General features: G+C 34.7%; 5 protein-coding genes across 8 annotated transcripts; 3 read left to right on the top strand and 2 right to left on the bottom strand.

Moving 5' to 3' along the window:
* The first annotated feature begins 217 nt into the window (after positions 1–217).
* On the top strand, positions 218–7868 carry Sec71 (ADP ribosylation factor guanine nucleotide exchange factor Sec71). Its single transcript, XM_013316730.1, has 3 exons — positions 218–613; positions 2054–6927; positions 7505–7868. Exons 1-3 carry the CDS (start codon positions 490–492, stop codon positions 7640–7642), a joined length of 5136 nt encoding a protein of 1711 aa, XP_013172184.1. The 5' UTR covers positions 218–489; the 3' UTR covers positions 7643–7868.
* Arpc1 (Actin-related protein 2/3 complex, subunit 1A) lies at positions 7837–9747 on the bottom strand. Of its 2 annotated transcripts, XM_013316731.1 has the most exons (4): positions 9651–9747; positions 9477–9576; positions 9327–9407; positions 7849–9252 (listed from the first exon to the last, which is right to left on the bottom strand). In XM_013316731.1, the coding sequence occupies exons 3-4, from the start codon at positions 9397–9399 to the stop codon at positions 8201–8203; spliced, it is 1125 nt and encodes a 374-aa protein (XP_013172185.1). In that variant the 5' UTR covers positions 9400–9407; positions 9477–9576; positions 9651–9747; the 3' UTR covers positions 7849–8200.
* A 254-nt stretch (positions 9748–10001) lies between these two features.
* Trax (Translin associated factor X) lies at positions 10002–11382 on the top strand. The gene is made up of 4 exons (XM_013316539.1): positions 10002–10110; positions 10197–10413; positions 10485–10906; positions 11148–11382. The coding sequence occupies exons 1-4, from the start codon at positions 10098–10100 to the stop codon at positions 11333–11335; spliced, it is 840 nt and encodes a 279-aa protein (XP_013171993.1). The 5' UTR covers positions 10002–10097; the 3' UTR covers positions 11336–11382.
* A 630-nt stretch (positions 11383–12012) lies between these two features.
* On the bottom strand, positions 12013–19818 carry LOC106121314 (aprataxin and PNK-like factor). 3 transcript variants are annotated; one of them, XM_013316924.1, is made up of 7 exons: positions 19531–19818; positions 19048–19119; positions 16361–16712; positions 15181–15395; positions 14130–14227; positions 13584–13747; positions 12013–12247 (listed from the first exon to the last, which is right to left on the bottom strand). In XM_013316924.1, exons 1-7 carry the CDS (start codon positions 19621–19623, stop codon positions 12024–12026), a joined length of 1218 nt encoding a protein of 405 aa, XP_013172378.1. In that variant the 5' UTR covers positions 19624–19818; the 3' UTR covers positions 12013–12023. The 3 variants fall into 3 exon arrangements, with proteins under 3 accessions (XP_013172378.1, XP_013172377.1, XP_013172380.1); XM_013316923.1 differs by having other exon boundaries at positions 15181–15398; positions 19531–19817; XM_013316926.1 differs by having other exon boundaries at positions 12161–12952; positions 15181–15398; positions 19531–19812.
* Positions 19819–20060: 242 nt separating this feature from the next.
* On the top strand, positions 20061–22805 carry LOC106121315 (oxysterol-binding protein-related protein 11). The gene is made up of 5 exons (XM_013316927.1): positions 20061–20416; positions 20596–20757; positions 21048–21145; positions 21451–21529; positions 22244–22805. The coding sequence occupies exons 1-5, from the start codon at positions 20231–20233 to the stop codon at positions 22352–22354; spliced, it is 636 nt and encodes a 211-aa protein (XP_013172381.1). The 5' UTR covers positions 20061–20230; the 3' UTR covers positions 22355–22805.
* Positions 22806–24833: the final 2028 nt, after the last annotated feature.

Genomic DNA, 24833 nt, shown 5'->3' with positions numbered 1-24833 from the left:
AGATTATAATTTCGTACACCAAAAAAATGAAAAAATCAATTTTGTTTATAATTTGGATTAAACGCATGTTGGGAAAATGGTAATATTTAATATTCTTTTCATTTGTACATTGATTTGATTTTATACAATTTTTTAAATGAAAACCTTAATCATTAGATTTCGGTTAAATTATGCTAAATGATTAAACTGAACGCTTCTTTCTAATTGACATGTTTGTGATGAGGTGTGTGAAATCTGAAATCCAAATCTCTTTTTATACTCTTTGTAGAAATTAAAATCGCTCTCTCGCTGAAATGGATTCACGCAAATCGTTTACTGCTTAAATAATTGTCATGTTACATTTATTGTGCAACTTTTTCACGTGAAATTATTCAACGAATGCAATACAAGAGTGCCTCAATAATAATATTATAAATGTCTACTTTCGCTTCGTGCAGTTGAGTGGCACTCCGAATCATACGAATGGAGTGATTATAATATAAAGTAACGATGCAAACCAACCTGAAAACTAAAGAAATGTTTATAGTACGAGCCTTGGAAAAGATTTTAGCGGATAAAGACATCAAAAGGTCTTATCACAATCAATTGAAAAAGTCCTGTGAGGTGGCTTTAGGTAAGGTTTCCATTTTGACATTTACACAACAGAAAACATATATTGCTTATACGAGGCGATTATAATATAACTATAAACGTATCACTTATGCTAATTAAGTTAAAGTTCAGTTTTACAAGTTTTTCTTAGCAAATTTGTCTGGTGACCTTGATGTAAAGTTGAAATGACTTCAAATACCTTATCAAATTAGTCTATGTATATCGTAATTGCTGGCAAATACAATATCTATAAAACACTGCATTGATGTCTGACTTTGACACCTTTACCTACATTTAGGGGAAAAAAATTGTCTCATATTTGTTTAGGAAATGTGAAAGCAAGGGCATTATAGTGCTAACTCCTCTTTCTTGCCATTTAATCAGTTTAGTAATCAAACTAGTTTATTGTCATTTTAAAGTAAACTTTAAATTTTAATAATTTTTATCAATATACACTTTTAATGCATTAGTGTTTAATGTTATGATAAAATGCATGAATCATAACATAAAATGTATAAAGATATTGCTAATGGTCATAATCAAAATTAGAAATAGTAACATGAAAAACATATCACATACACATTACATCTAATTTGAATTACTGAACCATCTTTTTCTTTGAAATTCAAACCATAGTTTTTTTAATCCTACAAGATAATGTTGAATTAAAATAGCAAGACAAATTTGTAAAGATGTTTTTGTTATTTTTTTAATAACTTTAATAGGTATGGACTGAAATGAAATTTATTCTCAATTTTAAAATTATTTACTATAAAATAGTTAATATGCTCATAAAATATGCAATAAAATAAAGCTATCAGATAATCTAATAAAATAAGTTTATTATCAGAAAATAACATTTTTATATATTCTACCAAGAGAAATTAAGTAAATAATTTTAAATGTTACAGTTTACTTCTTTAAAATATACAATTTTAAAATGTTATAAGCTACAGCGGAAATCTCTCTTGAATAACTGTGTAACTGTGTAGTAAATGTGTTGTGTTAAAGGAACACATTTTTTGACAATTACAGTCAAACCTGGATAAGTGAGAATCCTTTATAAACAAAAGTCATTGATCAGTCCCAATAGATGTCTTCCATAAGCAAGAAACTGGGGTTAAAGAGTAGCCTGTGTTGTGTATAAAAATATAGCAGTGCCAAGGTCTCTCGCTTATCCAGGTTCAACTTTGTTTACAAAAAGACTATACCAAACAATGAAACTATGATAATATATGCTTATCTTCACTTGGCACTTTTCCTATACTTCTCCTACTGTCAAGAATGTTGTGTTATGTAATTTTCCACTATACCATACTGCGGTAAGAACGGTATCTTAAGTACTTAAGTACTCATTGGAGTTACAATAACTTTATAACTATTTTTAAAAGTAGATTTATAAAGTAAAGTAAAATAAAACAATAAAATTTAGGTTTTCTAAAATTTGGTATATTATTTTCAGAGGAAATAAAAGCAGAACTCAAGAATGGCGGTCAACCGGAATCATCAGAAAGTCCAACTTCAGGCACTCTGCCGCTACCAAAAAATGATTCATCAAACATTATCACAGCTGAAAAGTATTTCCTGCCATTTGAGCTGGCGTGCCAGAGTAAGGCGTCGCGTATTGTCGTCACAGCCCTGGACTGCTTGCAGAAACTCATCGCTTATGGACATTTAACAGGAAACATTCCAGACTCCACAACACCCCGAAAATTGTTAATTGATCGCATTGTAGAGACAATATGTAGTTGTTTTAACGGACCACAGACAGATGAAGGTGTTCAACTTCAGATAATAAAAGCTCTTTTAACAGTGATAACAAGCCAACATGTTGAAGTACATGAAGGAACAGTGCTTCTTGCTGTTCGAACTTGCTACAATATTTACTTAGCAAGTAAAAATCTAATTAACCAGACAACAGCTAGGGCTACACTGACCCAAATGCTCAATGTTATATTTACAAAAATGGAAAACCAAGCATTGGAGTCTGACACAAACCCTAACATTAGTGAAAGTAATAAAATTCCTAATGGTAATGTTGTGACTGAAGAATCAAATTCAAATAATGAAAGCGAAGAAAATAAAGATAAAAACTCTGTACCTGAGGAGCCTGCAGATGAAGTACTAGAAGCTAAAATTATTGCAAAGCAAATAGTTGACTCTGTGATTGATAATGCAATTTCAATTGCTTCTAAAAAGTCTGAAGATGATGTGAGCCAGAATGTACCAGATAACAATGAAAACCCATCAGACTCTCAAGACAGTGTCAGCGTGTCTCAGGAGAACAGTGAACAAATACCAAACGAACCTTCAATAACAAGGATACCATCACAAGAGAGTGTAGATGTTGCTTCAGAAAATGACAATTCTGTCACCGCTAAATTTACACATGTCCTGCAAAAAGATGCATTCCTTGTTTTCAGAGCGCTTTGTAAACTATCAATGAAACCCTTACCAGAGGGAACACCTGATCCTAAATCTCATGAGCTCAGGTCTAAAATTTTGTCTTTGCATTTACTCCTTTCTATACTTCAAAATGCTGGTCCAGTTTTTAGAAACAATGAAATGTTTATAACCGCAATCAAGCAGTACCTTTGTGTCGCCTTATCAAAGAATGGAGTAAGTTCTGTGCCAGAAGTCTTTGAACTATCACTGGCAATATTCTTGGCCCTTCTTCAAAACTTCAAGATTCATCTTAAGAAGCAAATTGAAGTTTTCTTTAAAGAAATTTTCATGAATATTTTGGAGACCTCCAGTTCCTCATTTGAACATAAATGGATGGTTATTCAAGCTCTGACCAGAATCTGTGGTGATGCACAAAGCGTTGTAGATATTTACGTGAACTACGATTGCGATCTTTCAGCAGCAAATCTATTCCAGAGATTAGTCAACGACGTATCAAAGATTGCGCAAGGAAGACAAGCTTTAGAATTGGGAGCTACTCCCAACCAAGAGAAATCCATGCGTATCAGGGGCCTCGAATGTTTAGTGTCGATTCTTAAATGCATGGTAGAATGGAGTAAAGAATTATACATTAACCCTAACATGCAAACAACATTAGGCGAGAGAACTATAAAAGAAGACTCTGACCATCACAGTATTAAATCCCACGGCGGATCTAGCCTAAGTTTGGTTTCCACAGGGTCTAGTAATATTGGTAACAGAGAAACTTTAGATTCACCTGAACAGTTCGAAGTTCTCAAACAGCAGAAGGAAGTTTGGGAAACGGGAATCGATCTGTTTAATAGAAAACCCAAAAAAGGTGTCGCATTTTTACAAGAGCAAGGATTATTGGGTACATCAACGAAAGAAATAGCAGAATGGTTGTTAACTGACGAGAGGATTGATAAAATATTTATAGGTGAATATTTAGGAGAAAATGATGATCATTCCAAAGAAGTAATGTACGCTTACGTTGATTCCATGAACTTTTCAAACATGGATATCGTAGCAGCGCTACGCCATTTCTTAGAAGGCTTTAGATTACCTGGCGAAGCGCAAAAAATTGACCGCCTTATGGAAAAATTCGCTGCTCGGTATTGTGAATGCAATCCAACTAATACGCTATTCATGAGTGCCGATACAGTATACGTATTAGCATTTTCCATAATAATGCTAACGACAGATTTGCATTCGCCACAAGTAAAGAATAAAATGACAAAGGAACAATACATCAAATTGAACAGCGGCATCAGCGACAACAATGATCTGCCTCGTGAATATTTGTCGCAGATATACGACGAAATCGCCGGCCATGAGATTAAAATGAAAAACACCTCGAAACCGGGGCAGCATAGGATTGCGAATGAAAAGAAACGGAAACTCATATGGAACATGGAAATGGAACAAATATCAACCGCAGCTAAGAACTTGATGGAGTCTGTGTCTCATGTTCAAACTCCGTTTACGACTGCGAAACATGTCGAGCACGTCCGACCAATGTTTAAAATGGCGTGGACCCCGTTTCTCGCCGCTTTCTCCGTGGGACTACAAGATTGCGATGATACTGAGATAGCTTCCTTATGTTTGGATGGAATAAGATGCGCAATTCGCATCGCTTGTATTTTCCACATGTCTTTAGAAAGAGACGCTTACGTCCAAGCTCTAGCAAGATTTACATTACTAACGGCTAACTCGCCGATAACAGAAATGAAGGCCAAGAATATTGACACAATTAAGACTTTGATCACTGTCGCCCATACAGATGGAAACTATTTAGGAAGTAGTTGGTTGGACGTAGTTAAATGTATTTCCCAACTCGAATTGGCACAGCTGATAGGTACAGGAGTCCGTCCTCAATTTTTATCAGGTTCCGGCATCAAACCTCAACCCGATGCGTTGAAGTTTAGCCTCATGGCATTAGATCCTAGTGTAAAAGAGCACATCGGTGAAACGAGCTCGCAGAGTGTAGTGGTGGCGGTCGATAGGATTTTCACAGGCTCAACGAGGCTCGACGGTGACGCAATTGTTGATTTCGTTAAAGCACTTTGTCAAGTATCCATAGATGAGTTGAGTCATCCTACAAACCCGAGGATGTTCTCACTGCAAAAAATTGTCGAGATATCATACTACAACATGGGCAGAATTAGGCTTCAGTGGTCTCGCATTTGGCAAGTTCTCGGTGACCATTTTAACAAAGTGGGTTGCAGTAGCAACGAAGATATCGCCTTTTTTGCCGTAGATTCCTTACGGCAACTTTCTATGAAGTTCATTGAGAAGGGTGAATTCGCTAATTTCAAATTTCAAAAAGACTTTTTACGTCCTTTTGAACATATAATGAAGAAAAACAGTTCTCCGACGATAAGGGATATGGTGGTCAGATGTATAGCACAAATGGTGAACTCGCAAGCTCCAAACATAAAGTCCGGTTGGAAAAATATATTTTCGGTATTCCATTTGGCGGCGAGTGACCAAGACGAGGCGATCGTTGATTTAGCATTCCAAACAACCGGAAAAATTATATCGGAATTGTACGAGAAACAATTCCAAGCGATGATCGATTCATTCCAAGATGCAGTTAAGTGTCTTTCGGAATTCGCTTGCAACGCGAAATTCCCCGATACGTCCATGGAAGCAATAAGACTTGTAAGATCTTGTGCAACAGCTGTTGGCGCTTCACCGCAATTATTCGCCGAGCACGCGGGACTAGAGGGAGAACCTGGTGCTCCAGAAGAAGATAGGGTTTGGCTAAGAGGATGGTTCCCTCTCCTGTTCTCTCTGTCATGTGTCGTAAGCCGTTGCAAATTAGACGTCCGCACTCGAGGGCTCACAGTCCTCTTCGAAATCATTAAAACACATGGTGAATCATTCCGTCCGCATTGGTGGAGAGATCTTTTTAATATTTTATTCAGAATATTTGACAACATGAAATTACCTGAACATCAGTTAGAGAAGAACGAATGGATGACTACAACATGCAATCACGCGTTGTATGCGATCGTCGATGTCTTTACCCAATACTTTGACATCCTCGGCTCTCTCCTGCTCGAGCAACTGTACGCCCAGTTGCATTGGTGCGTACAGCAAGACAACGAGCAACTGGCCCGGTCCGGGACTAACTGCTTAGAAAATCTAGTCATATCCAACGGGATGAAGTTCAGCGAAGACACCTGGAGCAAAACCTGCCAGATTATGTTGGATATATTCAACAGTACTTTACCCACCACTCTCCTAACTTGGAAACCGGACGAAAACGACGACGGCGAAACACCTCACGTTCGTCATGGCATATTGAAGAAGCCTCAAGGAGGAGATGAATCTAAATCCTCCAACAGAGTCTTCAACAGCCTTCTCATCAAGTGCGTGGTGCAACTCGAGTTGATTCAAACGATCGATAACATAGTCTTCTATCCGGCGACATCGAGAAAGGAAGACGCCGAAACATTGGCTCTAGCGGCCGCCGAACTGACCGGGGGTACCCCGGGCACCGAGCAGGAATGTCAGCGTGAAGAGCAGGGTATGTACCGGCTGCTCAGTTCACCGCACTTGCTACGACTCGTCGAGTGTCTGATGTGCAGTCATCGGTTCGCGAAGACGTTTAACACCAACAATGCGCAGCGGAACGTACTCTGGAAGGCGAATTTCAAGGGATCTGTGAAACCTAACATGCTGAAACAAGAGACCCAATCGTTGGCTTGTGTTATGCGGATTCTGTTCAAAATGTATAGCGACGAAGCACGAAGGAACCACGGGCCCGCCGTGCAGAGCAGCTTGATAAAGATATGTTGCGAAGCGCTGGAGTACTTCGTCGGATTGACCAACGAAGCGCACAGAGACGCCTGGACGTCCATTCTACTGCTGATTCTCACACGGATACTCAAGATGCCCGATGAAAGAGTATGTATTATAATTCTTACGTAAAATTATCTAAAGTAAATTAGTAATTTATCATAGCAAAATGATTAGTTTAAAAAAACGTCAAGTACTAAAACAACTTTATCTAAACTTGCCTTTGTATCTAAGTGTTTATAGACAGGTGTGAATCATCTAAGCCAATCGGAAATTCAAACACGCAACAATACTATGTTGGTCATACACATAATAGAGGCACGTGTCCTTATAGGTTTACAGATACTGTTAACTTGTGTATGCACATACACGTGATCGTTTTTTATTTAGACCCAAAGTTCATCATCATCTATACTAATATTATAATGAGGAAAGATTTGATCATTTGTTTGCTTTGGCTCCAAAACTATACTACATTATCCTCTGATGACAAGGAGCTATGTATATTTCTAGTTTTTTATAGCGCGAACGATGTCGTGAGCAACTGCTAGTTAAATAATAAGGAAAAATAAATAAATGTAAAGGTTCGTGTATTTTTCCCTGACAATGGAAAAGTGTGAAACTAGCATTTGTATATATAATAGTAAGAGTTTGCTGAGCTAATAACATGGTATTTTTGATGTAGTTTGCGGCGCACGTGTCCAGCTACTACCCGCTGCTGTGTGAGATCACCTGCTTCGACCTGAAGCCGGAGCTGCGCACAGTGCTGCGCCGCGTCTTCATACGCATCGGACCCGTCTTCAACATCATTAGCACGCAATAAGCTTGCAATATTTTACACAACAGAATGGCCTTATAGTTTCGTAGGTTAAAGTATGACTTTGTTGTTAAAAATATAAAAAGGTGCGTTTAGGGATTCGTCCCGGACATCCAGGGACACTTTTAACGCATACAAATAAAAAGCAATTGTTAATTCCTTAAATTTTAATGTAATATTTGACAGCAATCAGTACTTCAGTAGTATTAAAATTGATCTATTATATATAGTGTGTGGTAGTCTTATTGTTTTAATTTATATAAATTATTTGATTAACAATGTTAAAAAAAAATTAATTGTATAAATCATAGACGTTGTACCTATAAATAATATTTTATTCTGTATATTTGAAAGTTTTTACCGTTCGGAGAGCTGACGTCACTCGCCGCTGACCGCTTCACGTTATTCATTTCTGCGCTAGACTGATTCAACTGTGATCGTGAATTCCCACAGCTTTCCTCCTTTCGATCTTTTCCTATTGAGTGATTGCAGAGCTCGCACGATAACTATATTATCCATTATATAATAAATAAAAAATAATAGTATTAAATGCAGTTTGTGTTATTAAACGATTTTAAGTCCCTCAATCGACCTCTCCAAAGAATCCAAATCCCAAATGACGAGTTGACCATCCAGGCCGGAGGTGCTAAACTTCTTAGCATTGGCCTTGGTGCCTTTGTAGAGGCTAATACAAGTGATTGCATTCTGATGAATGGAATCCAAGTAAGTGTCACTTGTTTCAATGCGGGCCTGACGATCCAGCGACTGGAACTTCTTCATGGCGGAGAGGCCGCCAGACTCCTTCCTCTGAGTATTATCTAACTTGGCTACGAAACGCAATTCATCACCATCATGGCAGTAAAGCAATGGAATGCAACTATGACCCGCCACCAACAGTGAGTTATTAGAAATCCAATTACATCCCAAAAATGGCAGGTATTCAGTCTTAACTTTGATCATTGACTTTCCTTGAGTGGCATCAGCGATGCTGATAGAGCTATCATGTCCGACCCAAGCCACCTTATTACCATCCGCAGAGAAAGAAACACTATGTACCCATCCACCTCCCGAAGGTGAATTAGGGAATTCAGCCAACAGTTGCCCCAAGGGCAACTTGGAACCCCAAACATTTGGACCAGGTTGATCTTCAATATCTTTAATGTAGGCAGAGAAGACCCTGACTTTAAAGTCCGCCGAACCAGCAACTAGAAGTATGTTGTTTGGATGCCAATCTAATGTAGTCACAGTAGAGCGGATGGGCTTTTTAATATGCTTGGAGACCCACCAGTTATTTTCTTTCTCAAAGTAACAAATTGAAATTAATCTTGCACCGGAACCAACAGCAAACTTGTTCTCTGCGGGTGACCATTTTACGCAAGTGGCTGCACGGTTGATACGCAGAAGGACCAGTGTAGTGGTCCATTTCCCATCATCGCCCTGCGTCCACACGTAAGCATTACGATCAACTGAGCAAGTAACAATTCGATTAGTGTTGGGCGCCCAGTCAATGCCCATAACTCTCAAATCATGCTCCACCAGATTATTGGTTTGCTTCCATTCATTTCCCTCTTTTTGGTAAATATGAACTTCATTGTTGTTGGGTGAAAATGCGATTTCTGGAAGAATAGCATAATTTTAATCTTCTAGCAAATTGTGATAATAAGACAGCCGTAAAACAAGCCATACTAACGAGTTCTATCCTTGTTCCACGCGTGGCACGTTATCGGAGCGCATGAGTCACCGAAAGTTAGCGTTTGCGACATCTTTACTGCTAAAATCAATACACGGATGAATAACCAATACATTTACGAATCAATATACATATTAGTAATCTATTTACCTGGAAGTTCTTTCCGGACAATGAATATGTATCTTCAAGAAACAGCTCTGCTCTAGTATATACTAGAAATCCGCGGACTCTGGTCAGTCTACGCGAATTCCTGTGTGATACAAAAGAAATATAAATTACATATGTTGTATTTCAATAATTTATGAGTAAAAATGCACTATTTACCTTATACAACGACCACAGCAAACAGCGAATATCGAATATAAGATTTATGAATGACTATGACGTCCAACGTCAAGTGACGTAATGCAATTGACAGTGACAGCTTACTTGACACTCATGGATTATTAAGATGATAGGAAAGGAAATTCAAATTTTTAAGAGAAAATAAACTGCAATTAATATATTTTTGTAATAGTAGTATTTTTCTACAAAATGCAAATATTCCTATAATAAGAGATTTTAAAGATGTCTTCATTTAATTTCGAAAATGATTTCGATTAGTTTTGACGTTGGATACTCTTTGCTTTGATATGAAAATATTTGGCATTCTATGTTACCAGGTCATGAAATTAAAAAAAAACATATTTGGCATTTAGTAATTGGTAAATAAATAACCAAATTAAAGAGAATATAAATAACAGCAACGAAAAACTATAACTATTTCGCAACATGTCTGGAAGAGGTAAGCTTATTATATAAAACTATAAATATTGGAGACGTTCAAAACTTCGTATTTAATCCAATCCAATCCGTCACAAAAACCTTTAGGTAAATATCGCCGGCATCGCAACCAACAAACCTTGTCTTCGGTAGCAAGAGAAACGGCAATTTCACTTCCCGATGACAGCCCTATATTGGCGATATTTAAATCCGCCGCTGTAAAACTGAACGATCGTCAAGACAGGCACGAGCGCTTGGTCAAACTCTCCAGAGATATTACTATCGAAAGCAAGAGGATCATATTTTTACTGCACTCTGCTATAACGTAAGTGACCCTTATTGTTATAAATCTGTATACTTTTTGAGTAAAAATATGTATTATTTCCATCTTTGTAGCAAAGAAACATGTGAAAAAGCAGTTTCAGAAGCAATTACACGGCTTCAGAAACTAGCGAAGGGTCCAATAAAAAGCATTGGACTTGAGCTCGAAAACATTCCAAGCTACTTACATTGGCGCGCTGTGACCCCAGGTTTCCAGGAGTATGTTGAAGCAAGGACTCTATGCTCTTTGATGCAGACACAGAATATTATAACATTCCAAGAAATGCAGGATGAGCTGACTTACAAAATAGAAGATGAGGAAAATGAGAAAGAGAGAAGTGTTATAACTATGGTGACTCAGAATGACTACATGCTGGGTATAGCAGATCTGACAGGGGAATTAATGAGGCGAGCCATCAATAGCATTGCAAGTGGAGACAGTGAGGAATGTTTCAATTGTTGTCAGAATGTCAGAGATCTGTACACAGGTTACTTAGGTAAGACATCAAAGTATTCATACAATTTACATTTTAATCACCAGCCAGTTGGAGGTAATTTTCATGATTTATTTTTTATTATGATTTATGCAGAATGAAAAATTAACTGTGGAATAGGAAAGCTTTGCTTTAAACTTCAATTTTTGCTTTCAGTTATGTGCAGTCAATAACATAATGTTTGATTGTCATAAAAAAATAATTGGCTAATCTCTAATCTGATTCTTATACTATGTGTTTGTAGGAGTGACAGGCTGCAGTCGAGATCTGATGCGCAAGCTGACGACAACTCGTCGCAATGTGGAGAAGGTGGAGGCTGCGGTGTATGCGCTGAGGGTGCGCGGGGGCGAAGCCCCGCCTGCACTGTTAGCCGCAGCCCCGCCCTCCTGGGATGCAGCCTCAGCACATTCCGATGATGAAGGCTTCTTTTAATTTATCATAGTATAAGCATAATTGTAATAAAAATTGACTACACCTTATTTTACTCATTACCATCCACTGTTCCAGACAAAAACATTTTTAATAGTATTTTCAACAATTATGGATCTTCTCTCCAAAAGTAAAAAAAGATATTAACATTTTTATATACATATATTTTCTACATCAGAAGGTGGCAAACGAGCGAGCCGCCACCTGAAAGCGCAGAAATAGTGAAGTGACCGTTGCCCATAGACACGCAATTGCATATGCTTTGCCTACCTCTAATCGAGAGGAAAGGATGCACAAAGAAAATATCTTCCCTTTCCATGCATCCTCTCATCTGGAAAGTCCCCTTCCACTTCCCATCCTTTCCGTATAAGAAAAAGGATGGGAAGGGAAGGAGGACTAAATTAGGCCTCCGGGACGCACACTCATCAGACGAAACGCAAAATTGTTTTCACTTCACACCTGTCTTCTGTGTGGTCGTGGTATTACACCGGACGAGCCGGGACAATTCGTACGAAGATGTTAAAGTGATTTCTACCACTGTTATTTTTGAATGAACAGTTTACTGTATTTCCACTAAGAATAATTTTGGCATACTCGTTTATCCAAACATTATGTAGCTTGTCATTTATTTAAAATAAAACAAAAGTTCTTGAAAAAAACTAGTTTATTAACACAAACATAAAACTAATATCTATATAAACTGTGAGGCCTGGGAATAATCTTGAGTTTCGGAGACGTCACTCGGTGGTTGCCAGTCATCGGAATCATCAGTCCCGTATGGGTCTTCTTCTCCTGACTCACTACCACTCCATGTCTCTCTTTGTATTGTCTTCCTTGATCTCTTCCCTGTCACTATGAGATCTTCCATTGGAGTTTCTCCACTGGAACTTCTCTTTGTTTTCTTTTTTCTTCTACCTGCCGTACACAAAATAACAGGGTGGGAAAACAAAATAAAGAATAATACATACAATTTTATTGAACATGTTTACTATACAAAACAAATTAAAACATAGCTAAATAACATTAATTACAATTAAGATATCAAAAATATGATAGTTTGATAGTCATAAAAATCTTCATTTTCACAAATTTACAATTAGAATGAACAAAGCAAAGGTTTTTGTTTTAATCAGCATAAGATTTATGAAGTTATAAATCTATTTTTATGTTTTAATTACTAAAACGAAAAAGGATTACTAATGTTGTTTGATACAAAATAATAACACGTCATTGCCACAAAAAAATATATTTTAATTTATTCTAAAAGAGCAAGTAGAGGCATTCTAAACAGCTAAGTATAATCAAACATTATTCTATCTTATTAATATACATTTCTACAACAGCTATTTAATAAATCTTATTTAACCATTCTACGCTTTTTACGGTTTTTAATCCAAAGATGATGTTTTAAATATCCAGCAAAAAAAAAATGAAATGAATGAATTTAAACAATAGTTTATAAAACATAATGGTATCAATCAAATTCATAATCATAATCAACACTGTCCCCGTCAGAGTCCTCCGCCTCAAAGTGATCGTCGTAGAAGTTGACAGCGTGCGCGTTTATATAGAAGATTTTACCATTCCTTTGTACAATGTGACTTTTCTTTTTTTGTATACCTGAAACAAATGTTTATCATATTAACATTTCTTTTGTCCATACTAATATATGTATAACATACAATGAAAACATTCAATCCACACAGAAGACATGTGTAAAGTGGAATTAAATCCGCGTTTCGTCTTATGAGTGTGTGTACGGAGACATCTTTTTATCCCTTTTCCTTTTCACAATATATGAGAAAAAGATGGGAAATAGATTTGACTGAGGACGCATAGGAAGGAAAAAAATTCTCCGTCTATACAGTCACTTCGCTATTTTGGCGAATTCAGATAGGCACTTCCGCGCTTGCTATATGATATAAAATATAATTTCATAGTGAATATAGAAGTAATAAAACTATTAGATCACTTACTGATTCTTTACCAAACACCTTTACAAATATAAAGTATCTTCTCACAAAACTTTTGAAAAAAAGATGGACGAAATGTCAATTTTCTAATTACAAATATTTTGTTAACATTCTGTTAACTGAAATAATTAGTTTCGACCACGATAATGTAATTTTAATATTGAGCATAATAAAACGTTTTCTATAATTACTTATTTCTCGGTAAATAGTGTTTTCAAAATGTGATTTTGTTAACAATAATGAGTAACATAAGCAGTGTGTGTGTGTGCGCGTGTTACCTGCAGGTGGTGGGGGATGCATGCCGTAGGGGTGGGAGTGGTCGCGCCAGTGTCGGGGGTCGCGACGCGCGCAGGCGTAGCCCCATGGACACGGCGCCTGCGCCCCGCTGCCCCAGTCGCAGTCCCCGGGGTGGCTGAACTGTGCCTTGTGCTGCGGGTTCTTCCTGCACACATAACAATAATATTCTTATTAAATCTATATCACAATCTTACTATTATTATAAATGCGAATGTTTGGATGGATGGATGTTTATTAGAAGTTATTTCCAGAACTACTACATGAATCTCGCTGTAATTTGTCATAGATGTAGAACATAGCCGAGAAGAACACATAGGCTTCTAATTAAGATTTTTTTTTAATTCCGCGCGAACGAAGTTGCGCGCGACAACTAGTTTAGCTATATATTCAAAGACTGCAAATTATAAAGCATTAAAAAAAATATTGTATTACCACAGCGGCTAATCATTCTAGTACTGACATGAGAGGAAATGGAACTTGATAAAATATAACTGCTACTTTGATGTTAAATTTAAATAATAACATACCTATAACATTTTTCTCCATACATACATCTCTCTCGCTTGGACTTTTGTTCTTTGGATGGAGATGCGCTGCTCGCTGAACTTGCTCCGGATGATGTACCCTGTGAAACACAAACATTCATTCATTATTTATTTAAATACACATACATACTTAAATTTGTCAGACTTTGCATTAAAAAACTTATTAACCGTGGATTTCTGAGATTTTGACTCAAAATATTTTATTTTTTCATGTTACAGTGAAAGTGGTTAAAATAGCCATAGACACAGAACTTTTTTTTAAAAATTTGATGACCTGGTAACATAGACCTTTAGGTCATAGACACAGAACTGCGTCACAGATTCGAAAGATTCAATATAATTACGAAATATTTCACTAAACTACGATGACGTGTGATGTGTGACTCATGTTGTTATTTTGCATCATATTGATTAGTTTTAACATCATAGACGCAAATTGTGTATGTATCATTTATTTCTTCAGTAATACTTAACAAATAAAAATCATGTATATTTTTAACAAGATTGATTATAAACGATAGGAAATGTTCTTATCAAATTGTTACGAAGTTTTTTTGAGGGTCGTAATTTATTTTGAAGAACATAAAAAACTGCATAGGTTAGGTTATGAACGTTATAAAAAAACATTACATGGTAAGGTTAGATTTGGAACATTTTTAACAAAATCGAAAAAAAATATATATCTAAAATGCCAAAATGTATATTCTGTGTTGTGTAATATAAATTTAACCATTTTTTGTTATAAAACGGTGACTTTCAACATACCAGTCATAAAAAGTATGAAAAGTTATAATACAATAATTTATTTTTTTCTCCGAAATACATTACGACCCCCAAAAAAAAACTTGAACGAAGTGTACAGGAGAGGTCATTTCTTATCGTGTAAAATTAATTTTATTACAACTCGACATGATTCACTATTGTAAAGTTTGACCTTTTCTCTCTCAAAAACATATATTTTTTTCAGTCTTCAACAAGCAAAGCTACTGTCAACGTACAAAAATTACAGTATTATCATAAAATGGCAACTCACCGCTTGACTATTTGGGGATTGTGACTTGTCATCTACATTATTTTCTGTCTTTAATTTCTTTATATCTACTGGACTGGATAGCTCCCGTTTGATTAAACAACGTTTTCCCGGAGACTGGCTTAGATCTGATTGTTCCTGTGTTTTTATTTCATTCTCATTTGACTGTTGCTCTTTTAATTCATTATTTAATATTATTTCTTGTGTTTTTAAATTATCTGCTAAAAAAAATTACAAATATGATTATTATTCCATCGATATGCTATCAATAAGTTTTTAGTAGTTAATTAAGAATAATGCACGAAGGTTATTATTTTAATTGTCAAATAAAACCTTGAGAACAAAGTTAACACATTGCTTACTACTACTTACTTAATAATATTAAAAAAGCGAAGGTTTAGATAGATGGATGGATGGATGTTTGTTAGAAGGTATTTCCGGAAATACATAACGGATTTTGATGAAATTTGGCATAGACGTAGAATACATAGGCTACTTATTAAGTTTTATTTATTCCGCGCTAACAAAGTCGCGTGCGACAGCTAGTTATGTAAAAATCATAAATAATGTTTCTTAGCTTAACATTATTTTTTAGATTGTAATAACTGGAGACTTGAATGTGGTACTTTAAACATGACGTAATGATCAATACGAGATGCTTCCATTGTGTATACAAAACACGTAGCGACATGAACGGACTGCGCAGTTAAATTACTGTGACCATGCGTTTTATTTTCAGTGGATTTTTTTACTAAACTTTTTTTTTTAATTAGACACTTTCAATAATTTTAAAACCTATAAAGCGGAAGCATCATCTAACTAGCTATCGCCCACGACTCCGTCCGCGTGGGATTAAAAAAAAATATTAGTAGATAACATATTCTTCCAAACTATGATCTAACAAACACCCATCCATCCAAACATTCACATTTATAATATTAGTAAGATTTGGGACTTATCCATATTAAATACAGGGTGCCCCTATTAACCATCTGGATTTCCCCGGTGCGTGTAATAACACGCATTGCAATAGCAAAGTTTCAACATCTGCGTCATATCTTATTATTGCTACGATACGACTCAAAGCTTGAAATACCAGAATCGATTCTCAATTTATTTTATTTTGGAACTTAGAAAAATTGAGCTTCTTTACTTAGTAAGTAATTTTTAGTAAAATACTTACTTAATATTGAAGGTGAGACCGATTCTTTGTTGGATTCCTCATTCTCTGTTTCATTCGATATCCGTTCTTTTGTTAATTTCTGTTCACTTTTATGATAATTTTCTTCACTGTTTGTGTCATAATTTAATGTCCGAATATCTTTGTACTTATTAATTATGTCTTTTAACGGTTCAAAATCAATTACACTGGAGCATATGTCATCTTTTTCATTATTCTTGCAAATATTGTACCAAAATTTATCATTTAAAAAGCCAACTTTATCGCCCAGCTTGACCTTCATAATCGTGTTTTGAAAAATGATCTTTACTTCGCCCATTGTATCGCTTACTACGAAACATGGATTTATATGTAACTGAAAGGGAAAATGACAAAAATTAAAATACAACAAAAAGGAATATACTATTGCAAAATATGTACCCACACAAAATAACATGATAACTGTAATCAAGTATTTCACAGACTTGGAAAATGTGCAAAAACTTAGACCCAGGGAACTAGAAAACGTAGTATGTTTTGTCACTCTGTGCACAAAAGTAACAAAAAACATATTTTCGTAAACATGAAATTCTTCTCGATTGTCATGTTAGTGTGTATGAGTAATATAATTATTTGAAAAAAAAAAAGCATTTGATGTTTGTTGGTGTATAACTTGTGCCTCGACTATAAATATTAGCACAAATAATTCAATGACATAGTCCAAAATAATTAATAATAAATGTATTATTCATTTTATATTTATTTAAATTATATTGTTTTTTTTATATAATACATTGCACTAACCACAGTGCCAAGTGTACCTACGTGTCTTTTATACTTAAAATTAAGTTTCCTTTTGCCTTTTATTCATTGATAAAATATTCAACGGCCGTTTTGTATTCACAGGATGACGCAGCAGACATTACTGCATGGGCGTATACAGGATGTTGGCAGATAATGTTTTTAACAAATTATTTAAAGACACAAAAACTTTTAAAATTTTACTATTAGTGAATTTTGAATCAGTACTAATTCTCAAAATATATTTATGACATGGTATTGGTAAAAGTAAAATCTTGATACACTAGGTGTCGTCGGCGACTTTGTCAGCCTATTCTACATCTATTCCAAATTTGAGCGAGATCTATGCAATCGCTCCGGAGATACCTCCTTACAAACATTCGTTTTTATAATATTATAGTATAATTTACTTAATAAAATAGTATAATATTCCAGGAACACCCTCTATGTAAGACATTTTTATTTACAGAGGTGTACTTCACAGCAACACATCAGGCATACTAAGGGAGTGATAGTCACAGGTCACTTTATATATCCTTTGATAAGTGCACAACCATTTCAATATCTGCCCGATAGCACTATCTATTCAACGCAAATACTTCAACATAAAGAAGATAAGGCCACATGTATGTACTTATGTGCTAGGGTTATGATTCAGAAAAGAACAAATTTTTTAAGAAAAATCTAGTCAAACAAGGAAAATATACTATTTACGTAAAATAAATTATAGTAAATTTGCTTTTATAGAGAAAAGCCAATTTTTAAATTTTTTTTGTCAGTTGGTATTCCTGTCCTCAAAGATGGATTTGTTGGTAATCTCTGAAATAGCTGGACCAATTTTGACATGAATTGTACTGGAAGTTAGCTGATACATGAGGGCATATTATAGGCTACTTTTTTATTAATGCGCAGACAAAGTCACGGGCGAACACTAGTTATAAACAAAGAAAGGTTTTTCTGTTTTAAGTTGGCGGTAAACTTTGAGTAATTCTTTTTTATAAAATCTGAAATAAATTCAGCTTGTTCAATAAACAGAACCCTTCTTTATTTGTAAATGATAAAGAGCAACCTTAATAAAAACATGAGATTAGAAATATAACTCTACTTCCAGGTTATCTTATCAGTTTAAATTAATAAAATCGATAAAAAAAAGAAACAGTATTGGATAGGCTGCAACACCTACAACATGTACTAACGAAAATTTCATACCGAACAAAAATATGATGCTATCTCATACCATTTTCAACTCTAAAGTCGGTAAATAAAGTTCAAAATATGATTTGCATTGGTTTTATTAATATTTTAGGTAATACTTAACAAAAGCAAATTATGGTGATTTTTCATAAAATTGATTTTAAATGATGTGTTCCACATCTGATATTATTCTTTATTTTTTCTTCATAATAAATTGCGTCCATGTAGAAAAAACTTCAATACAATGTAAATTAGATAATTTCTTATTGTTTAAAATTATTTTTATGAAATTTAGCACGATTTGCTTTTGTAAATTTTACCATATTTTTTTATTTTCTTAACTATTATTATGTAATATATATCCCATTTATCTTAAGTTTTTACACTGAAGGGAAACATTTCAATGCAACCTATATACTTTGGTAAAGCAATTCAAAAATCAACAAAAATCAGCCAACTCGCATTGGGTATGCATGTTTGATTATACCCTAGTCACCACAAAGATGGGGTAGGCTCTCAGTCCTTCGGTGAGAAAAAACGAAAACTAATGATGATGATCCTATTAAAATAAATCTATAAACATTTACCACCCCTAAATTACAATATAAATAAAAAATGACAATATCTTGTATTAATGTTAAACATTCTACAAACAGCAAATACTTTCATAAAAATGTTAAATAATTAGAAAACAATAGAAGTAACACAGTACTTACAGCCTTAATAATTATGGAATCTTCAACAATTTCTATTTCTGCATGGTTCCTTGATACTCTTTTGTCATCACACTGCAAGCAGACCAACTTACTGTCACTAAACATTGAACAGACTAAGCTTTGTTATCTAGAACTTGTGCTACTTATAGCACAGACCGTTACAACAGCGGTTACAGTAATTCAAATATGGGAGCATCGTTATTTTTAAAGCAGTTTATTTTACTTAAATAATATTATGTTTATTACATTTTAAATGCAATATATGAAAATTACAATCTATACTTCAATATCCGTGATGAAATTATTGGACTTAATGTGACAAACGTGTATCAATAATTTGTTTATATAATTTTTTAATATGATACAATACTTTCTAAAGTTTTTTTTTATAATTGAAACAATACTTTTAGTACTACGTCATACCAACTAGATGGTTACGCAAAACTAAAATTTCCAAAATCTGGCCCAGAAAATAATACTTACTTCAAGCAAATTCCCTCGTCCTATAACTTGCTTACCATCCGTCAACGGAATTTCCCGATGAGCTTCATCATCGATGCGCACTAATTTAAACATCTTGTAAAGTAATTTTTGGTAATGCTGGCGTTTTAATCATGCATGCTTTTTGAGAGTGCGAAAGTCGTATATTATAGTATAATATACGACAAATATAAAGTTAAATGTTATCACTTGAAATACCCAACAAAACAATTATTTCTATTTACGGTTAATGTAGACAGATGGACAGGAAAAAATGCTTGAGTTACAGCAATTTGACAGATCAGAGAAACCGTTATACCGTTTTTCGAACAATTTTTCGTTTACGTTACTTTTATCGTATTCCTGACTTTATAATTTGTTTTGCATTACAGTTTTGCATAGATAGACATTATATTGCGAAATACTGCTTAAATTATCGAAAAAAAAGCTTGTCTTAAAAAGTTCTTCAAATCTTTAATTTCTAAACGAAAAAAAAACCAGAAGATTGACACATTTGACAGTGACACTTTTATGTCAATTTTTTTCCCTCCCTACTTCTCCCTTCCCTTTTGCAAGTCAATCAAATCAAATGTTGTGTATCAATATCAATAAAATTCAACTTGTTATTTATTAATATTTCAATATTGACTACGGTTTGTCGTCAAAGATCATGATATAAAATTTAAGCTTTAGGCTTTAGAAAATGATGAAGGCAACAGGTTTAGGTTCTCATCGACCACTTTCGGGGCAGCTATATAAGTATACTAATGTAGTTAAGGGATGGCAGCAGAGATGGTTTGCGGTGGATCCGGAGACTGGCGTACTTTCTTATTATCTGTTCGATGGTCCCGGTGATACAATACAGCCAGGGCAGCCGGCGCGAGGGGAGGTTGGTATATATTTTATTTCCTTTAAAAAATACTTTTATGAATACTATTGCTTAAAGTAACACATTTAAAGGCATTGTATCATAACTTAAACATACTATGTAAGCACAAGTATTGTTTATATTATTATTTAAATGTTAAAAACTTTTTGATATTATTAGGTTTATATTTGTGATTACAGGCACATTTAGCTGCAGCAGTGATATGTCCAAGTGACGAGGACTCTCGTACGTTCACCATCAACTGTGCATCAGGAGACATGCTGAAGCTGCGTGCCACAGATGCCAGAGCGCGGCAGGAGTGGGTTAATGGACTGAGAGCTATTGCTGAGATACACACTAAAGTTAGTATTATATTTCTTACTGGGCATATATGTAAATGTAAAATTGAGCTTATGTTATATTTGGCAAAAGTGTACCTTTTCTAACTGCTATCTTGGGCTACTTTAAACACTAATCTTTGCTGTAGACTGTCACAATCATTGTCAGTGAAAAAGCAGTGTTTTTTCACATATTTTTATCACAAGTTGCGCTTTACATATTGTTTTATGTTTAACATAATTTCGTTTTTCAATATTTATAACTTAGTTTTATAAATTAAAGTCTACATTATCCAATGATGTTACATTTCCAGGCGATGGGCGCGAACCCGCCGCTGCAGCCACGGGAGCAACTAGCAGTGCATGATGCGATGGCCTCCGCACGACAGCAGCTGCAGGCAACTGAGCTCAGGTAAACCTAGCAATGTAACAAGCACTATCAAAGAAGCCAGCTATAAGGCAGGGGTAATGTATTAACATAAAAAAAGTCTTGTTGACTTTATAATAATTAGTAGCCTATGTATTCTTCCAGACTATGATCTATATCTATGCCAAATACCATGGAAATCCATGCAGCTGTTCTGGAGTTACCTTCTACCAAACATCCATCCTTCGAAACTGTTACATTTACAATATAATTAAGATATGCAAAATAGATAATTTAGTGATCTATTTATTTACATATCGTAGATTATGATGTATGTATAAATTTTCCAGTGATGCTGCTCTGGCCAGGTGTATTGAGTCTTCAGATTCTCCATTCCCACACACAGACCCGGATCTCTTACTTTTAAAGGTACATTTTTAATATTATTACAAATATAATATGAAACTGGATTACTGAGAGTCCAAGGGACTGCGATATTTTCCTGGTAATCCAGGGTCCATTGTACTATTTTCTATAAGTCACATTTGTTCTAAAAGCAGGTTGTTTGGTCTAAACAAAGTGGTTGGAAATTTTTAACTTCTAAAAAAACTTTAAATTTTAGTCCCTTTACAATCAAATTACAAGTAAAAGTCGTGTTTTTATATTTTGTTGTTTTACCGACTGACCTCTATAAGTGGCCTGACTATAAGACATGGTATTTTGTGCCTATTTGATTTGATTCATCATTTTGGCGCTGATGTTAGTGATGTTGTGGATTCATACTAATAATATAAATTAGAATTAACTGTCACTTTAAGTTGCAGGCAATCGCCTTTCCATGTATAGAGATTAGTGGTTTTACTTATATGTATGCTTATACGAGCTGTCGCTCGCGACTCCATCTGCCTGCTAAAAAAACTTAATAAGTAAGCAATGTGTACTTCCAGGCTATGTTCAACATCTGTGCCAAATTTCATTGTGATCCGTTGAGCAGTTCAGGAGATACCTTCAAACATCCATCCATGTTAACATTCGCATTTACAATATTAGTAAAATGATAACCTTGATTCTACTGGCTAACTACAGAGAAATATTGTTTTACATACGCCTTGGATATGGTTAATAGAGTTTGTATAATTGAAGGCGACGTCAGCTGCGAGCATGCAGTGCCTGCTGCAGTGTCTGGGCATCCTGCACCGCCAGCAGCAGTGCGCCACGCTCAGCGGCGCCAAGCACACAGACAACGACCACTGACCGACCCGCGCTCACCTCTACACATCGACAGGCTATAAGCCGTTCTTATTTGTGCCTATTTGATTTTCGCCATTTTAGCGTTAACAGTTCAGAGGAAAAGAGAATTTAATATCAATATACCTATATAATAACCTTTATGGTTTTAAATAGGAATAAAGCAAAGGCTGCCTCTCCGAGCAGAGACTTATCCTATAGAGATCAGTGGTACTGTGCCACTGCACTGACCGCAGACAATGTTTACTCTATGTATACTCTATGGTGTGAGTGTGTGTGCTTGTCTATGGTGATACAAGTGTCATACTTATTATGTATGAAATTTTATTTTCTTTGTTATTATTAAATGTTGTAAGTATTCAAGCTATAAGTAATTAGTATAATATTATAAACACAATTGATAGATGATTAAATGAGTCTGTTGTTTAGACAATGTTAATTAATTAACAGAGACCATAGAGACTCGTATAGAAATATATTTTACAATTTTCAGTATCCTGTCTATTTGCTTTTTAATTCTATCGGCATTTATTTTACCATTACTGTTCTTTATTTTTTTTTAATGTATAAATATTACAGCCATGGGTTCCCACTATCAAAACATTTGTTCTAAAAATGCAGTCGTACCGGGATAAAAGGGAACCCAAGGAACGTCGGTAGCTCGCGTATAGATGTTTCTCGCTTTTCCAAATTCAACTGTATAAATAAAAAACTGGAATAATTATATATTGTTGTGAGCATGTTTCGTTATTGTCAACTTACAAGATGTAGTCATTAGTGAAATACATATCTTAATGTTAATTTGTTTCTTTTCTCTCCCCCAAGCTGGTAATCAGAATTATAGCCCTCCTTTACATAGATGAGACAAACATTCGACAAAATCATTTGCCAAAAGAAACTCTTCTTAGTAGCAGTTTATGGTACATCCCTAATGTTAAGAGCCAATTCGCAACATCTGTTCAAGAAATACTCGTTGCCTTAACTTTTAAGTTGTTTTCTGTTAGTTGTTTTAACAAGATTCCGGTAATTTTCATCAGAGGAACGTCGATTGGAACTAAAAAAAACTTATTTCTCTTACTACGTTATAACTTTAGACGACTAATAAAGGCTTTCTCGGTGGGGTCATATGAAGAGAGCGAGTATGGAATGTGCAGTATTTTCAAAGTCATGTAAGAGGTAATTATGTTCGACGTATAAATTATTGTGCTATTTTTATAATGAAATTTATCAAAATTCGTCGCAATATTAACTCATTTCATAGGATTCTTAGCAATCGACACTACACTTTTTATCTTGAAATCGTACATTCTGTGACCTTATCTATGCCACGTAATCTCGATAAAACATTCTATATTTATAGCAAAATGCCCCTTATTACAAGGACAATAAAGATGACTAGAAGTGTACACTCGATTGCAGTAAAAAGATACCGTTCAATAACATTTATAGCTATGAACAAAGTATATGTACACAGATATGATAACGCAATCAATATAAGACTTTCGATTTACACTAAGTGCGTCTAATCTGCATGAGTACGGCTTTGTTTTGCACGTACAATATATTTAATATTGTCACAACTATATGCGATTGTGGACTCTATTGTACAACTGTTATGCATAAGACAGCAATTAAAACACGTTGATGTGTTTTTATATAAAAACACGAAACCACTGGACAGGTGTTGATAAAACTTTGACAATTTGTTCTCAGAGCAGTAATAATACAATTCTTTTTTCAACAATAATTCCTGCATTCAAATGAATGTTGATGAATCAAAATAAAACTAAATTTAACGACAAAATAATTTGAGAATTATTAGCGTACTTGTTTATCTTACTGTCTTACAAATTTTATAAATGCGGATGTTTAGATGGATGGATGGTTGTTTTTAGAAGGTATCTCCAGAACGGCTGCACGGATCTCGCTGAAATTTAGCATATATGAAAAAAATAGTCTGGAAGGACACACACGCAACTTATTACGTTTTTTCAATTCCACGCGGACGGAGTCGCTGACGACGGCTAGTGAAGTATAATTCATAGTTTTTATAAAATCACAATGTGAATTATTTTATCGTCGATTTATAATAATGAATATCGACTACAGTTATCAATTTGTTGAACTAATTTATTGATAAAAAATTAATGTAAAGTTGTAAGAACATAGACTCTACATCTAAAACATTGCATGTTGTTATTTGTATGGATGGAGTGTGGACTAATCTCGTTAAATGAAAAACCTTAATCTCTGCCCACGCAGTGGCATAACGAGCGTGATAAAATTATTTTAAGCATTTTATAAAACTTTTTTGGATGCTTATAAACGAAAAAGTTTGTTTATTGGACTGTCCAAGTAGAATTTAAAATTGTAGAATAAAAAATCTAATTTGATTTATTTATTCTGACAGTTTTTAATAAATTTTTAAATCGTATTTCCAACATTGTATTAATAAAATAAATCGTACAAAATGTGCGATCAGGAA

The sequence above is a fragment of the Papilio xuthus genome, unplaced genomic scaffold (genome assembly GCF_000836235.2).
Source record: "Papilio xuthus unplaced genomic scaffold, Pxut_1.1 DF826945.1, whole genome shotgun sequence".
NCBI lineage: Eukaryota > Metazoa > Arthropoda > Insecta > Lepidoptera > Papilionidae > Papilio > Papilio xuthus.
The sequence above is the reverse complement of the archived record's forward strand: the minus strand, read 5'-3'. Positions and strand labels throughout refer to the sequence as shown.

Coding starts and splice junctions, on each gene's coding strand:
- Sec71 (XM_013316730.1), top strand. CDS start 490: ATGCAAACCAACCTGAAAACTAAAGAAATGTTTATAGTACGAGCCTTG. Junction 614..2,053: donor GTCCTGTGAGGTGGCTTTAG/GTAAGGTTTCCA, acceptor TATTATTTTCAG/AGGAAATAAAAGCAGAACTC. Junction 6,928..7,504: donor TCAAGATGCCCGATGAAAGA/GTATGTATTATA, acceptor TTTTTGATGTAG/TTTGCGGCGCACGTGTCCAG.
- Arpc1 (XM_013316731.1), bottom strand. CDS start 9,399: ATGTCGCAAACGCTAACTTTCGGTGACTCATGCGCTCCGATAACGTGC. Junction 9,253..9,326: donor GTGGAACAAGGATAGAACTC/GTTAGTATGGCT, acceptor CTATTCTTCCAG/AAATCGCATTTTCACCCAAC.
- Trax (XM_013316539.1), top strand. Junction 10,414..10,484: donor TTACTGCACTCTGCTATAAC/GTAAGTGACCCT, acceptor CCATCTTTGTAG/CAAAGAAACATGTGAAAAAG. Junction 10,907..11,147: donor TCTGTACACAGGTTACTTAG/GTAAGACATCAA, acceptor ATGTGTTTGTAG/GAGTGACAGGCTGCAGTCGA.
- LOC106121314 (XM_013316923.1), bottom strand. CDS start 19,623: ATGTTTAAATTAGTGCGCATCGATGATGAAGCTCATCGGGAAATTCCG. Junction 16,713..19,047: donor ATTCCATAATTATTAAGGCT/GTAAGTACTGTG, acceptor TTTCCCTTTCAG/TTACATATAAATCCATGTTT. Junction 12,248..13,583: donor GCATCCCCCACCACCTGCAG/GTAACACGCGCA, acceptor TGTGTACGGCAG/GTAGAAGAAAAAAGAAAACA.
- LOC106121315 (XM_013316927.1), top strand. CDS start 20,231: ATGATGAAGGCAACAGGTTTAGGTTCTCATCGACCACTTTCGGGGCAG. Junction 20,417..20,595: donor GGCAGCCGGCGCGAGGGGAG/GTTGGTATATAT, acceptor TTGTGATTACAG/GCACATTTAGCTGCAGCAGT. Junction 20,758..21,047: donor TTGCTGAGATACACACTAAA/GTTAGTATTATA, acceptor TTACATTTCCAG/GCGATGGGCGCGAACCCGCC.